A 15,631-nucleotide genomic window follows, 5' to 3' on the forward strand; every position below is an offset into this window, starting at 1 on the left:
TATTTTTTTAACCTCTTTAAAATAAAATAACATGCATGCTTAAACCCAGAAAAATGTCCTTCACCTTCTAGAACTACAGAAGGCAGGAAATCCCTGGCTCTTGCTGTGGAAAATGTGTGCCAACTTCATGTAGCATCAGGTTGAGAGATGGAAGGGTTCAATATCTTCAGGTAAGTTTTAAGCACTCTTTCTTTTATTTAGGAGTAAATGTAAATGTATCATCAACTTCTGCTGAACCCCAGGGAAGCGCATTTTTCTTCCTTTTTGATTAGATAGCATTACCAGTGTTTTTTGTGTCTCAGGATAATTGATCAAGGAATTAAATTTGTTTGTAAATGAAAAAAATAGGATACTTCATACCACAGTGCAAAGTTCTAGAGGGGCATCTAGACTCAGGAATGTTACCAAGGAAATTTAACTGGAATATGACCTCAAACAGGTATTTAGAGGAAATAAAACCCTCATTTAAAATGTGAAATAGTTAAGTTAAAAATGTGAATTTTGGGGAATTTCTCCAGCACAGAGCCATAGAATGGACCTCAAAGATCATCTTGTCCCAATGCCCTGCCGTGGCCAGGGACAAAGTCCAGCAGAGCAGGTTGCTCAGAGCCACATCCAGCCTGGCCTTAATGCATGATATGTTCTTAAACACAAATGCATATTTTTCTGGTTAAACTCCATCCTCTGTCACAAAAGACAGCATCTAAAATTTTCTTTTATTCCATTCCTGAGAGAAGTCTTAGATGCAGAGAGTATGGGAAGAGCCACGAAGGTGGGGAAGGGTCTGGAGCACCAGGGGTGAGCTCAGCCTGGAGGAAAGGAGTCTCAGGGGGGACCTTGTGGCTCTGCACAACTCCTGACAGGAGGGGACTGCTGGGGGACAGAGGGCTCTGCTCCCAGGGAACTGGGACAGGACAAGAGGGAACAGCCTCAGGCTGTGCCAGGGGAGGTTTAGATTGGATATCAATTTTTTTTTTTTCCACTGGAAGAATTGTCGAGCTTTGGTACAGGCTGCTAAGAGATGTGGTTTTGTGGTGGGCTTGGTTGGCAGTGAGAGGTTAATGGCTGGACTCCTTATTCTAACCGAAATGATTTGGTGTGGGGATGGGCGTGTGGTTATATATATATTTTTTCTAAAGAAGTTTCTAACTCATCCAGAAGGTATATAATTGTTTATATGTCTCTTTAAAAGATAGATCATAGGCCAGACCCCAAATCTCTCACTTAGAGGATTTTTTTTCCCCTAAGTTAATGGAAATTTCTTCCCTGTTAAGAGCTGAAAAAGGTCAGGTTTGGGCAGAGCTGTGATCAATATGGCCATGGAATTAAACAGAAGATAATTACTTTGTTGACACACAATGCTGTTTACTAAAGATTTCCATGTTTTATGAATGTCACCACCATGGTACTTTAACTGAGACATCAGCAAAACAATACCCTGAGAACTTCCTGTCCCCTGTTGTGTCTGTGCAAAGCTAACAGCCCTTTGATCTTTCCAGGCAAACACATCCCTTCAGGATGGCTGTGACAGTCACTCCTGTAGAGTAAATGAGAGAGGGGAATTCATCTGGGAAAGGAGAATCACTGGCTGTCCTCCATTTGATGCCAGAAGATGCTTGGCTGAAGGAGTAAGTAGTGGAACAGGTCCTGTTTCCAGGTTTCCTAATGCACTCTGTCATGTTTCTGGTACCTTCTGTGTGCTGGGGTGGGAAACCCCAACCCTATCCTAATACCTTGCCTAAACTGAATGTGGACTGTCTCTGAAATTTACAAAGATGTAGGTTTTCTCTGTTTTAAAATATAAGCTGGCTTTTTGAGGGACTGTGCTGACTGCTGGCCATAATTCTGTTATGAATAGGAAGGTGAATATTTGAAGAATCAAACAATTTATTTTCTGGATGGTAGCAATGAAACAAGATACATAAAGTTTTATATCTTTTAAAACTTACTTGACAGATGTGATATTTCTTAAACAGATATGAGACTTGAATGCTACTCATTTTATCCTTCTGATTTCCAGAATTTATATGTATTTAACGTCTTTATTTTAGAAAGCTCCTAACAGAAGGTGAGAGTGATATTTTCAGGTGTTGGACTTGTTAATAAGTCAATTACTTTCAATTAGTTACCAACAAATACCATCACAAGTTCAAAATCTTAAAATTGATAAAGAGAAGATTATTAATGTAGATTTATGATTTTGTATAATAAAGAAGTTCAGGTGGCTTGGGGTTTTTTTGCCTACTACCCTGCTTTATACATCTTCTTTCAACAGAACAGAAATACATCCCTTCAGTCAAAATTTGAGTTTTCTTTTTTATCATTTTAGGGCAGAATTGCAAAAATTGGCAACACTTGCTGTGACACATGTAAGTAAATAATCCAGAAATCTTGTATGGAAAAGACAGTGTATGTAAGTACCTACAGTGTAATGAAAATGAACTTAGGAATGTGGTTATAATAAACCATCACAGAAGCCCACCCACTGACTGGGATGCTGCTGTCATGTTTTGTCATCTAGAACACGTGTTTTGACAGTATTTCCAGTGCTTAGAAGGAAATAGATACTCTCCACATTTTATGTCGATGTTAATTATGAATGTTTTATTTTATTGTTCATCTGGTGGTAACAGGAACAGTCCTGCACAGACAGCCTGACAAGTCACTAATCTGATACTACTGAATATGTGAGGAAAACGCTTCATGAATAATCAATTAACTTAAAATTAATTAATCAAAAAAGCCCAACCCTGGTGGTAGTAATGTTTTTGATAACATGTTAACCAAAAATAGTAGGGGCAATGCATTCCTATGGAATAACCTGATTGTTTCTTAAATTTACCAGTTGAGAGGTCAATCCTGCAACTCTTATTTTCATGCATCTTTGTGTGGATAATCCAAATGGTAGTCAGGCTGTGAGAGTAGGAAGGGTTTGCTTACATAAGGAATGAATGCAGGGTTGGATTCTCATTTCTAAAATGAATCTCTGATGTATTTGTGAGAAGATAACCTCTCAGTTATCTGAGAAATAATACTGTAATAATAATACTGTAGCTTATATAAAATTAAAAAAAAAGATAGCAAAGAATTGAAATTATCTTTTAAGGTCAAAATATCAACGTCTTGTCTGTGTTATGTCTAATTTTTGCTATGCATGTGCTCATAAATAAAAGATGGCCAGCATAGCAGCCCATCACCACACTGGCACAGGAGCTGCTGCTGCAATAATACCCCTGATGAAGGATGGTAACTCTTAGAGAGTTTGCAGCCTTTGCCTGTCTGGATAATCACTGAGCTCGGGCTTGAGAGATAGAAGTCAGAAAGCTATTGAGAGACTGTCATCAAATGGATCAAGCAGGTAATTTGGTTAAGGGAGCTTTAGTCTACCAGGCTACAAGTAAGGAATACTCAAAATTATTTATTAACCAAAACAGATTTTGAGATTTAAAAGACAAGGTGGTGGGCAGGCTCTATTAATTGTGAGTGCCAATCACTGTAATCGAGGAGAAACTAGTTCCAAATGAGCACAGATCAATGCATAAATTTGACAGTTGGAGTAATTTAACAGTGATACCTCTCTGCAGCAGCAAAGACAAATTGATCTAAGTGATGTACTGCATGCCTAAAACCTCCAGCGTTGAATGGGCCTTCAAACCCTTATTCCCAATGATGTTTAGCCAGGATGTAGCTCAGTTTCACATGGACATAGATTACATTTTCTTCCAAGGTCTGGAGAGAGTCTGTCTTTCAGATGTCTCTGTGCCATAAAGAATTGGGCAAGGAACTTGTTCCCTCAAGTCCAGGCTGATGCCTTTGGCTCAGCAGAGTCCTACAAGTCTTTGGGCAAAGGAGTTGGTTGAGGAGCCAGTTTCCCTTTCTATGTTATGCCTTCACAACTGGAGTTTTTTAATGTGGCTGAAGGCATTGTTCCAGCTTTTAAGTTTGTGGGAGCACACAAGTGAACAGGTCTTATTTTCTCATGAGATTTTTGTGGTGTTAGACACAGGACTTGAAACTGGCAGAGGATATTCCTGATTTTCCCACTTAAAAAGAAGTTGCATCTCTGCTTCTTGCTTCTTTTCTCTGTTGATCTCAATCTCACATGTCTTGTTAAGTTACAAGCACTTTGCAGAGGAGGCACAGCCAACAAAGAAATAAATAACAGAGGTAAAGTAACTAGAGAACAAGTTGGTAAGTCAGTATCAAAAAGGGGATGAAGTAGTGTTGAGCCTGATGACTTTTTTTTATGCTTTTCAATTGTGTGAATGCAACTGTCCTTTCAGGTGAACAATTTTTATAAACGAGTGATGAAATCATTAAAAGAGAAAGGGCATTTTCAGCCCTGAAACCAGAAATGAGCTGCATTTTTTTTTTCATAATTTTATTTCATTTTCAATTTCAGAGTTTCTTAATTTAAGGTTTTAGCAAGGCACAGAGTCAATTTGGTACCAACATTCTGATGGAAGGCTATGTTTGCTGGTAGGAAGAGGAATACCTTTCTCTTCCTTTTCTGTATGTACTTGTGCAGTTGCCTTGCTCAATTCCTTCAACTTTCTGAAATGTTTTTGTGTAGCACCTAAAAATCAGTCCAATATTCTGTTAAACACAGAAATTTCATTGGTTGGCTAGAAACTAGAAATGGGTATGAGCAGGAGCCTGTCTTTTCACAGAGACATAAAACTGTAGTAACACTACACAGAGCTGCTGTTGTCTGTGCACAAAATACCCACTGAAAAAAGCACTGGCTTCTTCACAAGTTGTTAGGTGCAGACCAAAACACACAAGAGTTCAGAAGAAAATATTCTGGATTTGTTTATATTTGAGCATATTAATGATGAGTTTCTCTTTGAAAGTGGGGGAACAGAATCCCTGTTGATTACCAGAGTTACCAGGAGAGTTGTCTAAGACCAGGGAAGAGGCTGGTGTTAGATGGCCAAGGTGACTTTAAAACAAAGCAGTCAATTGAAAAGAAGCATGAGGGAAATCCTCCTTTAGTGGAATTTTAGGGCTAGGGATTTTACCAGGAATAACATTTCACTGACAGCAATTTCAGGAGTAAAGGGAAGTGGGTTACAAAAAGCAATTGTCAGCAGTTTCAAACACCTTTTTTCTTTTTCTTTTCTTTTTTTTTTTCTTTTTTTTATTTGGTAGGTGTGGAAGTGGAATGTCATCCAGTAAGTACCAGACTGCAGTATGGGAATATCAATGGATGTGTGGCTGAAAAGGAGGTGCCCATTTCTCATTGTGAGGTAAATAACAAAAAAATCAAGCCCCCTTCTGCCTCAAGACTTCCCCTTTCTCTTTCCCAAAAAGAAACGTTTTCTTCCACCATGATTTCACATCTGTAAGTGGCTTCTCATTGGTTGACTTGGTGTTAACTTCTTTGGCACTTACTTCCTGAAGTAATTTGGTGATGCTGGATTTTCCCTAGTCAAACCAGCATGAAAAGAGGCCCATATGTTAGACACAAAGGCTTGGTTCATCCTACTCTCTTGCTTCCATCAGAAGTTAATGGCTCTGAAGTAGCTCTGTTAGGGCTTCCTACATACAAAAAGAAAATGAATATTTTTCTTCACATTTATGAAGCTGTTTTCCAGCTCTGAGTCTGTAGTTAAGCACCGAGCCTCTGGGTTGATTTAGGGGAATTTAAATAGGTATTTAGATAAATGACACTTTAAAAGACCTTTAAACCTGAGTGCCAAGATTTGACTTGTGTGTCCTATAAGCTCTGGGATTCCTCCGTTAGCCTTGGCACCAAGCTGTTGTGTTCTACATGTCTTGTGTCTTCTATGTTCAGATTAAAAGTTTAATTTCCAGCCCATCACTTCTTACACCTTATATGCCTGTTACAACTTCCTGTTAAAATAGGAACTTAAAATAAATAACTTCCCTTCTGGCTGTTTGCATCTCTGCTCTTTCCAGGATAACCAAGCCCCATACGAGGATTTTAATCAACCCTTGTGTGCAATCCAATTTATGGCATAACTAATAATTCTTGACTTCTTGTCAAGTCATGAAGTCATGAGTATAAATGTTTATCCTGCAGAAGTCCAGATTTTATATTGGGAATAAATAATATTAAGTACATTTTTTCTAAAGTGCTCCCTGATAATGATAGAATATTTTAGTTTAATTAGACTGAGAAATAGGAGCACAAAGCCACCAAAGGAAATGGACTGTGACAGAGTGTTATGTGGAGCTACTTGCTTTTACATCATGGAGGCTTATAGCTACAGGCACTGACAGCTTGGTCTAAATTAGTTAAGTGGCCAGACAAGCAGAACAAGAAAAAAAATAGCAGCAGCAGGGCAACAGTGGGTGTGTGGGTTGCAGCATTTGGGCTAAAGCGCTTTCTGGATGCACGATAACCACATCTGCCCAGAAGCCAACACCATAGCTCTGGACATTCCCTATGAGTTTTTAAATTCTGGGCTTGTTTTGTGTGTGTGAGCAGTTTCTTCACCTCTCCTTTGCTCTGATAATGCTCAGAAGAAGGTACTCTTTGAGCAGCACTTCATGTTCTGGAGTCAGGCACCTGTTTCTGAGTTCATATTTTGCAGCAGGGCACAGAAGGTGGAGGCAGTCACCCACAGATATGTTGAAGGAAAGAACCAGGATTCCGCGTGCGATGAGGCTCTGTTCGAACTTCAGCTCTCTTCTTTTTCCACTTAGGGCAAGTGCAGAAGCACCACCAGGTACTCTGCCCAGACTGGGCAGTGGGAGGACCAGTGCAGCTGCTGCACAGCCACTCAGACCAGCACGGTGACAATCCCGCTGCGGTGTCCCAACGGGACCGTGGTGCAGCTCTCCGTCCCCTCCGCCTCGCTGTGCGAATGCCGCGATCGCCAGTGCGCACCCTGAATTGTGCCCAGAAGCCCCATTGCCTAATCTGAAGCTTTATGATGGAGGAACTTCACAATGCAAGCCTCCTTTTCTCTGTACACTGCTGTCTTGGGTTGAAAAATGTAACCAAAAATGTGTGTTCTATTTTCATCTGTTGAAACCAGTTGGGAGATATTGTTCTTTATGTCTTGTAACTCTAGGGGGGGAAGAGGGCTGATGCCTTCTGTGTTAGTGTGAGAACTGATAACTTTCAACCCAAGACAACCGCCTTATCCATTAGAATCCTGAATAAATTGTATCGACACAGCAAACAATAAAGCTTACCAGCACAAGAGAACACAGCCTGATTCATCTTGGGGTGGATTGTAGGAGAGAGATTCCCTTCATTTCACTGTGGAAATCAATCCACATTATTAAAAACAAAACAAAACAAAAAACAACCACAAATAAATCATGCTTGGAAGCAGTTACTTATACTTAAAGAACATTTGCCAAATCATTTAGTATTGTCTGCAGAGACATTAGGCTTTCATTTCCCACTTCAGCCCTTAGTGATTCACTGTGGACCTAAAATTTTTTGCTCTTTTTCCTCCCATTCTTTTCAGGGAGTACAGCATTATGTGATAAGGCTTCAGAGTAAAAATAGAATGTTCCTGGTACGCAAACAATACTGGTCGTGGTTCAGACAACTGAATATCTTTCTGCAGTGCATATATATGTTTCTCCTGAAGCTGAATGTAAAGAAAGTGTGTTGAGGACAGGCTGAGAAAATTCTGCAAGTCCTCAGGAAATGTGTACAGGATTAAGGACAGTTCTTACTTCACCCCTTGCCCAGACTAACTCGAGGAGAAAGTTCAGTGGTTATCTCCCTTATTTCGTGCCTGAACTTCACATGTTGCATTTGTTTCAAAAGTTGGAATTAATTTAGATGCAGAATTTGCACGGGCAGGTTTAATTCAGTTACTGCTGCCAGGCTTATATTTACAAAGATTTAAATTCTATGTTGTCTAGTTTGGCCGTGGAACACAAACAGTTTTCCAAAGTGTTGTTGGTCCTGGAGGAATCTTGTGTCAGTGAAGCAGTTTCACTGGGAAGTACTACTTTCTCAAAAATATGAGAGAGGGAGGACTGTTATTTCCATGCATATTTTTGAACAACAAGAATTATTTAAACTTCTTGTTTAACTAACAATTTTAAAATAATGAATGATACTGTGACATGATTAAATGGGTCAAAGCATCTCCCCATCTGCAAGGAAAGCTCCCTTTGGGGACAAACAAAAACTCCTGTGCTTTCATCTAAAAAGGTAAGTTGTATTCCTTTTTTTAGAAGAACCAGGCAGATCCCTGCTGCTTCTCTCACCAGTCAGCTGTGGATTCAGCACACTCTGAACTGTGACCCCTTTTTGTTTTTTGCTATTCTTTCAAGACATCCTTTTTTGCTGCGCAGTGGTAGAAGTGCAGGCCTTCCATGCATCTCTGTGTTTTCTGCTATTGGCCACAATAACACCAAAGAGAGAAGCCCAGTTTTAATTGGCACCAGCCCCACTTGCTGCAGGAGATCTGTCACCAGTTTACCTCCACCCTCACACCAGTTCCTTCCTGTAGCTGCCTCTAGATATTAGCTCTCGGACAGATGGATTTGGGTCACCAATTAGTCAACAGTTCATCTGAAGCTGAAGATCAGCAAGTCCTGGAATAGCAACCTGCAACATCAGAGAGGAGCAGAGACAAGGGATGGATCAGGAGTAAAAGGCAAATGTCATCCTCTTCCACTTACCATGGCTGAGATGTCCCTTTGTTTCAGCCTGTGCCCTCACCCAGACTGACCCTTCTTAGCTCGTGAAAGCTGATGGGATTAGAGCCCAAGGCTTCGTGGCTGCAGACAGGTCTTCTAAATAGGTAATTAATTATATGAGTCAGTGCAATGCAGCCCATGGGAAGAGCACGTACTGGCTTTACTTCCAGCAGGGAGTTCTGGGGACTTTGGTGTGGTCTAAATGTTGTTACTCAGGCCTGACTACTACCTATATATTCCAAGCCCCCGTCATGAGCAAGGCCAGAAGGATCTTCCTTGAAAATCATTTTGTAGAAACAGACTGTCAGGAAAGAAAAAGCAGAAGGGAATGTTATACTATCTCCTTTAGCAGGCTGAGGAGGTTAAATGCATTTTTGACTTTGACTTGCTGACATGTGAATCATTTTTTTTTCAGGCAGCCTGCCCCAAAAGGGCTGTCTGTCTTTTGCCTAAGGACCAGTGGGCTGGGACCTTCCCTGTGCAGGTTACATTGCCTTTCACATAGGCAGCTGCATTAAGTGCAATTCCAATGCTCTCAGCAGCATTCCTCCCTGGCAGGAGTGAAGAGCACAGTCCTGCCCACAATCAAGTGTGCCAGCACATCACACAGTCCTCTACATCTGACTGCTCCATTGGCATTCTCCAGCAGAAAGCAGGCTTTGAGGAATGTTGTTTCCCAAGTCATACATATACTGTTTGTGAGCCTTGATGGGCTTGAACTACCTTGGTCTTTACCCTTCCACCAATGATTAGAAACACATCCCACCGCTTCAGAACACCAGCTGGATTGTTGAGTGTACCACAGGATAGATTTACAGGAATGCTGAATGGATTTGGGGAGGAGTCTTATATAACTGCTTAATAATTCAAAACATCTAATCTCTCTGCTAAATTTACAGACTTGCAAGCACCACTCCTCTACAGCAGGTGAAACATGATCAGGTATATCAGTATTATTTGTCACAGCTCTGCATTATCAATTAACACCATACCCAGGTACTTCAGGGAAGATAGTGATGCCAAGATATGATTTTCTCCATTGGAAAGTCAAATATAGAGTACTTCCATTCAGAGCAGCTGGATATTGCTTCCTCTCATATTGCTGTGTATATTATTTATTACCTGGGCTAAGCGTATTACCTGTAACACACCCATCCTTATGGCTTATAGAGGCTGGTAATTGAAACCCGTGCAGGCAGAGCTATAAGTCCACAGGGAATCCAGCAGGACCTGGCTCTACATTCCTATACTATTCCAGAATTAGCCAGGATATGTCTTTCTGGTTTTGAGCTTAGCTGGAGCAGCATGGATGAAAAATAATGAAAGTTTCAGGATGTTTTCATTTCCCTCTCCCTGAGATAGATGTAGAAAGCAGGAGATTTGTTCCCTGTCTAGGAAACAGATTAATTGTTTTTAAAACTTCTGAAAGAAGTTCTGAGAGTAGCATAAGATACTGTCAGGGTAAAAAAGACAAAGTATTTGATATCTGTATCTAATATATTGATTAGAAGATAAGAAGATAAGAAATGCCATTTCAAAGTAGGGACCAACAAGAGTGAGGTCATTTAATGAATTCCAAGGCCCATATGAACTTCCTAGGCTTGCTGGGAAAATTTTACATCATCCAGCTCAAGTTTTGGGACACAACAGCTGCACTGCTCCCTTTATGTACTCAGCAGGTTTGATAGCACAACCAGGGTGCATCAGCACATGTCTCCGGGACAGAGATGACTTCTACCCTTTCCATCTGTGACACAGTGCATTATCCTGATTCACAAGATCTTAGAACCACTGGAATTTATTCAGGCATTGAATAAATCCATTTGTCCCTGTCACACTAGAGAAACCATCCTAGAGTAGTAAATAGGATAAAAGAAGAAAAAGATGTGGACTCAAATTAGTTACAGCTCCCTCCAGTTATCATTAGTAAATAAGAGTTCTTTCTCAGATAGCATTGGTCATCAACAACTTTTCTTCCCTATACATTGCTTAAATTGCAAGGTTGAAGGCTAAGCAGGATCCATCATCTGTTCTGATTAGACAGTTGATTACAAGATAATCCCCTGAATATTTCATGCAGGAATGACAGGGCATCCAGGCACTGAGGTAACTTGAGTACTTGAAACAGAGCCTTATAAAAAGCTTTTTGCACTTACCTCCTACCTGGAAGCACTGTGAAGCTTTGTAGATATAAAGAGACTCTTCTGCACAGAAACCACCTCCAAGACAATCTGATCCTTGAGTGATGGTTCTTTGGACAGAGCTGGCTCTGCTGTAGAGCCCTGGTTCTGCATTAGCCTTTTTCCTTCCTCTCCACTGCCTTCTGGACAAAATATGCCTGTTGTTACCTTGCTTCTTGAGGTGTTCTGGACCATGAAGACAAGGCGCTGAAGATCCAGCAGAGAATTGCCATGGCCTCTCAGGTCATGGCAGTTTGGTCTTTCTCCCTCTCTTCCCTCCATGACAGTAATCACCAAAACAGAAGGTCTTGCTAATTAGCTTCAGTTTGTGGTTTGCTTAAAGCAGGATCAAGGCAGGATGGAAATAGCTGCTCGTGCTGTTCCCTCCTTAAGCCAGTGCAGAAGCAGATTGTGCACGGCATAGCCACATCCTATTTAGCGCTGACGCAACTTCCAGCCAAACCTCCAGGCAACATGGAAACACACATGCCCGGTAAGTTTATTCTCTGTTTCATTCTTATTGCTGCCTGTGAAGTGGGATAGGCCCAAAACAGGGTGCAGAACACAGAAAGGAGTATTTTGGAAGGTCTTCTCTGTTTTCTTTTGGGACACAAAAAAGGAGAAATCTGCAGCCCAGTTACATACAGAGAGCTCAGAGATAAAACATGCAGAGTTCATTTCTCCTGAAGCCTCAGAAGTGCAGCTGTGGGTCAGTGTTTTGATCCATGTGGAAAAGACAATCACTAGGCAAATGTCTTCTGCTGTTTCCACCTGCATTTTCCTTATTGCAATGCAACAGTGGGGAGTAAGCAATATCCTTTTCCAGGAGAAAATAGGCAGCCTTGAACTCTCAATTCCCATACAAAAGGAGCAAACCTGCTCAGTGCATAAAACCTTTGTGCTGGAGTTCCCAGTGTACAAGTTTACAATAACTTTCAGTGCTGATGTCGAGTCATTGTTCTTTTGCTATCACAGTCAAAAGCTCTGTGGTTGTTTCCATTATCTTATTATGTTATCTTATTGTTTCTGGGGCTGTATCTCTGCTGTGAACTTCAAACTCCTTATTTGAATAATGGAAGGATAGAATATGGCCATTACATTTTAGCTATCTCATATGTCTCTCTTTAAAATGGTTCAAGAACTATTTAGATGTTTAGTTCCCTGCTACTTAACTGCTTCTATTAAATCAGTCCCTTAGCTAAACTCAGAATTGGATGGTTCTCTTTATAAAGAGTATTTCTTCTCTAATCATATTCTGGAGGTGGGAAGACAAAGGGTATCTCTGCTGTGTATGGCTAGACGCAAAGGAATACAACTGAGATACTGAGTCACTGAGTCCTACCCAAGAAATTGTCCTGCTGGGTGTCCTGGAGGCCCAGACATTTCAAGCTAAGTGTTGGCATGGGGTTCAGACAGGCAGACACACCCAGGCTATCCAAGGCATTAGTCAGGATTTGTTGTTTTGCCCTTTCCACCTGCAGTCTGAGAGGTGCTGTGTGAGCCCTGAGCACACAGGTTGTAAATAAGATGGCATTAGAGACAACCCAAACAGCCTTGTGTATCTTTAGTTCCTATGATTCTTGAAAGGCACTAAAGTGTTGGTTTTGAAGACACAGTGGAAGAAATCACGTTTTTCTGTAGTTGCGTTGAGTTTGGTGGAGATCTGCACAAGAAGTAATTTTGGCATGAGCTGGACTTCTTTATCTACATTATACAACTGTTTCTGTAACTTTACAGACCCCCCCCTCCTGTTGGGTTTTGGGTTTTTTTTGTTTGTTTTTTCAAATTCTGCTCTACCTGTAAAAATTACAGAAAGCACCTGATTTTTCTGACATAAGTGCATATCAGGACTAACTAACAGGATCTGACATGGAAAAAGGGCACTAGAAGGACTCAAAAAAGATAGATCAGCAGTAGACATTAAATCTAGTGCAGTGACATTAAATCTTGCACACTATATATATATGTGTGTGTGTGTGGTATATATATATGCCACATATATATATATATGTGGTCCACTATAGAAATAATTTCAGCTAAGGAACTGGATGGAAGAGCACAGAAATAGCAGGATTTGGTGAGCTGTGTGTTTTCACAGCAGAGATATAGCCCCCTTTATTGAAATCAGTAACTCTAGATTGCATATTCAGAGCTGAGAAGTTATTATTTACTGAGAACCTGAAGATCACATGTACAACCGTGCTACATCTTTTCATATATTTATGTCCTTTGAAAAAGATATGTTTGAGTGAAGCCTCAAGGAAACAGTAAGGCCAAGTAGGCTTTTTTCATTCCTACTTGGGGGTTGGAGTTTGCCAAATAATGCTTCTAAACTGCAGATATTTTGAACAGCCTTGCAGAGGAGCTTCCTTCTAACTGTGATATCTTTCCAAAATGCAGATCCTTTCTGATACTTAACTGGAAAGAGAGAAAAATAAATGAATGCAGTTCCCTGTCTGTGCCCTGGATGACCAAACCGCTCACAGTGTATTCTGCAAGTAGCTGTGCAGTGATAATCTGATCATCTGGACCACTCAGCTCAGTTAATTAGCTGTTACTCAGGATTTAATACAGAGCTCCTAATTAGGCGGATTCCTTTACTGCCTCTTTCACAAGCAGTGTGGTTCTTTAATGCACCCTCTCAGTCCTTCCACTTTTGGCAGTCTGTGCAACTTCTTCATGGTGGCACTTTGGACAAGGACCTGGGACTACAAACAGTGAGGTCTATTGCTGCACATGTGGCCAACCCTTAAGTTTGCAAAAAGCTGAGGCAAAGGAGGCAGAGAGGCTGAGTGAGCAAGTGGTGACTGGCTGTGAATTGGCACTGGAAGTGGAGCTGGTCGCTGATCTCTGTCCTGGAGGTATTTTGTCCTTGGAAGCCGTTTACAACTTGATGGAGTTTGACTGGAGGGATGGCTCCCCAGCTATTTTTGTAGAATGAGTGTAGTTCTTGAATGTTTGCTTTCCAAGTTCAAGATTCCCTGTACTGCTGTTCTCTGGAGATATATATATATATGTGTGTGTGTGTGTGTAATTATACACCAAAGCTGTGCATATTTAAAATTTTTACATATATTCACATACACACACAGCTTTTTCTATCAATACTAATTCCTCCAGAATATTTACAGAGTGAGAACATGTAAGGCCAGATGTCATAAAGGCTTACAGGGTGGAATGAGGTCAGGCTGCATCTGAAGCAGAAACCCCCGAAACACTGCTGTACCTAGGCAAGAACTGTGAAATGTGGAATGCATTCTAAACAAAATATTTTGGTTCAATCAGTCTAATCTGGGAAGATGAAGAGCTTTTGGGAGAACAGGAGTCTTCCAGATGCAGATACTGAAATTGCATTTCCATCATCAGTATTCTGACTGGGAGTCCCTGACTGCCTCACCAGTTTACCAGTGTTAATCTCAGGTTCGTGACACAGTTTCTAGAGTTTGGGAAGCATAATGGAAATGAAATCATGTTATTATAAATGAACTGCAGCTTTTTTCCTAGGCCTAGTTAAAAGGACTGGAAAGAAAAAGAGGTCTTTAACTGACTGTGTAAAAGTCATGTGAGATATCCCAGACTCACTCTGAAAACACTGGAGAAACATTGTGGGAATGAAACCTTCACTTATTAATTATTTTCCTTGGAGTTTCCCTTGTGGCTTCATTATGTGCTTCATTAAAGTGAACCGAGCACGAGTCTGCTGGGGAGATCAGACAGGGAACACTGAGTCAATCTGCTGGACTGTTGAAGTGCTGCTGGACCCTAATCTGCTATTGATAGGAAATATAATAACCATAACATTTAGAAGTCAGACCCCCTCCCCTAAGTATTTCCTTCTTTAGCATTCCACCATATCCTCTCTCAGAACATGGTGGCAGGGAAACAGTTTCAGTCTGAGTATAGAGGATAGAAAGGGCTCACCTAAATGATGGGGAAATGCAGCCTCCAGACTTTAGCAGTACACAATGGATGTGGTATCTCCATGGATAGATGAGAGCTGTTATTTCTTCTTCCTGGAGAAAAGTCCTGACTAGACAGAGGCAGTGGGGCTTTGTCTCTGCAGTGGTGATGGTGCTGACCATGTGGGCAGATGTGTACAGATATCTTTTCCTGGGTATAAAACACTAATGCTGAAAGGATGAAGACATGGTTTTTCCCTCACAGTAAGAGCTTCTCCAAGAAAATGAGAGTATGGATCAGTCAACCCTGTTTCAGCTGTGACACCACTAGAGGGGGGAAGAGTATGAAACATTTGTGTGTCAAAACAGTTTCTGTATCCATTGGTTTTTATCAGCATTTTTGACTGTGCTACTGCCTATATGGAATTGACCTGTTGGAGTGAGTAGGCCTCCAAGAGGATCAGAGGGATGGAGCATCTCTGAGATAACTGGCATTATTCAGCCTGGAAAAGGCATTGGAGGGACCTCATTGTGGCATTCCAGCACCTGAAGGGAACTCACAGGAAAGATGGAGAAAAGCTCTTGACAAGGGCCTGGGGTGACAGGACAAGGGGGAATGGCTTCACAATGTAAGAGAGGATGTTTAGATTGGAAATCTAGAAGAAATTCTTCCTTGTGAAGGTGCTGAGGCCCTGGCACAGTTTTCCCAGAACAGCTGTGGCTGCCCCTGGAAGTGTTCTAGGCCAGACTGGATGGGACTCTGAGCAACCTGGGCTAGTGGAAGGTGTCCCTGCCCATGACAGTGAGGATAGAAATGAGATGATCTTTCAGGTCTCTTCCAACCCAGGATATTCTGTGATTTCCATCCCCTCCAGACCCTCCATTGTTCCACACTGTGACCATGTAATTTAT

At 41.2% G+C, this 15,631-nt stretch overlaps 1 protein-coding gene across 1 annotated transcript in view; it reads left to right on the forward strand.

Moving 5' to 3' along the window:
• VWF (von Willebrand factor) overlaps positions 1-7,180 on the forward strand; it is a 117,246-nt gene extending 110,066 nt beyond the window's left edge. The window contains exons 48-52 of the mRNA XM_063395388.1: positions 72-170; positions 1,500-1,628; positions 2,330-2,369; positions 5,152-5,249; positions 6,673-7,180. Of these exons, the coding sequence (XP_063251458.1) occupies positions 72-170; positions 1,500-1,628; positions 2,330-2,369; positions 5,152-5,249; positions 6,673-6,861 (555 nt within the window). The 3' untranslated portion in view covers positions 6,862-7,180. The remainder of the gene's footprint in view (positions 1-71; positions 171-1,499; positions 1,629-2,329; positions 2,370-5,151; positions 5,250-6,672) is intronic.
• The last annotated feature ends 8,451 nt before the right edge of the window (positions 7,181-15,631 follow it).

The sequence above is a fragment of the Prinia subflava genome, chromosome 4, assembly GCF_021018805.1.
Source record: "Prinia subflava isolate CZ2003 ecotype Zambia chromosome 4, Cam_Psub_1.2, whole genome shotgun sequence".
Classification (NCBI taxonomy): domain Eukaryota; kingdom Metazoa; phylum Chordata; class Aves; order Passeriformes; family Cisticolidae; genus Prinia; species Prinia subflava.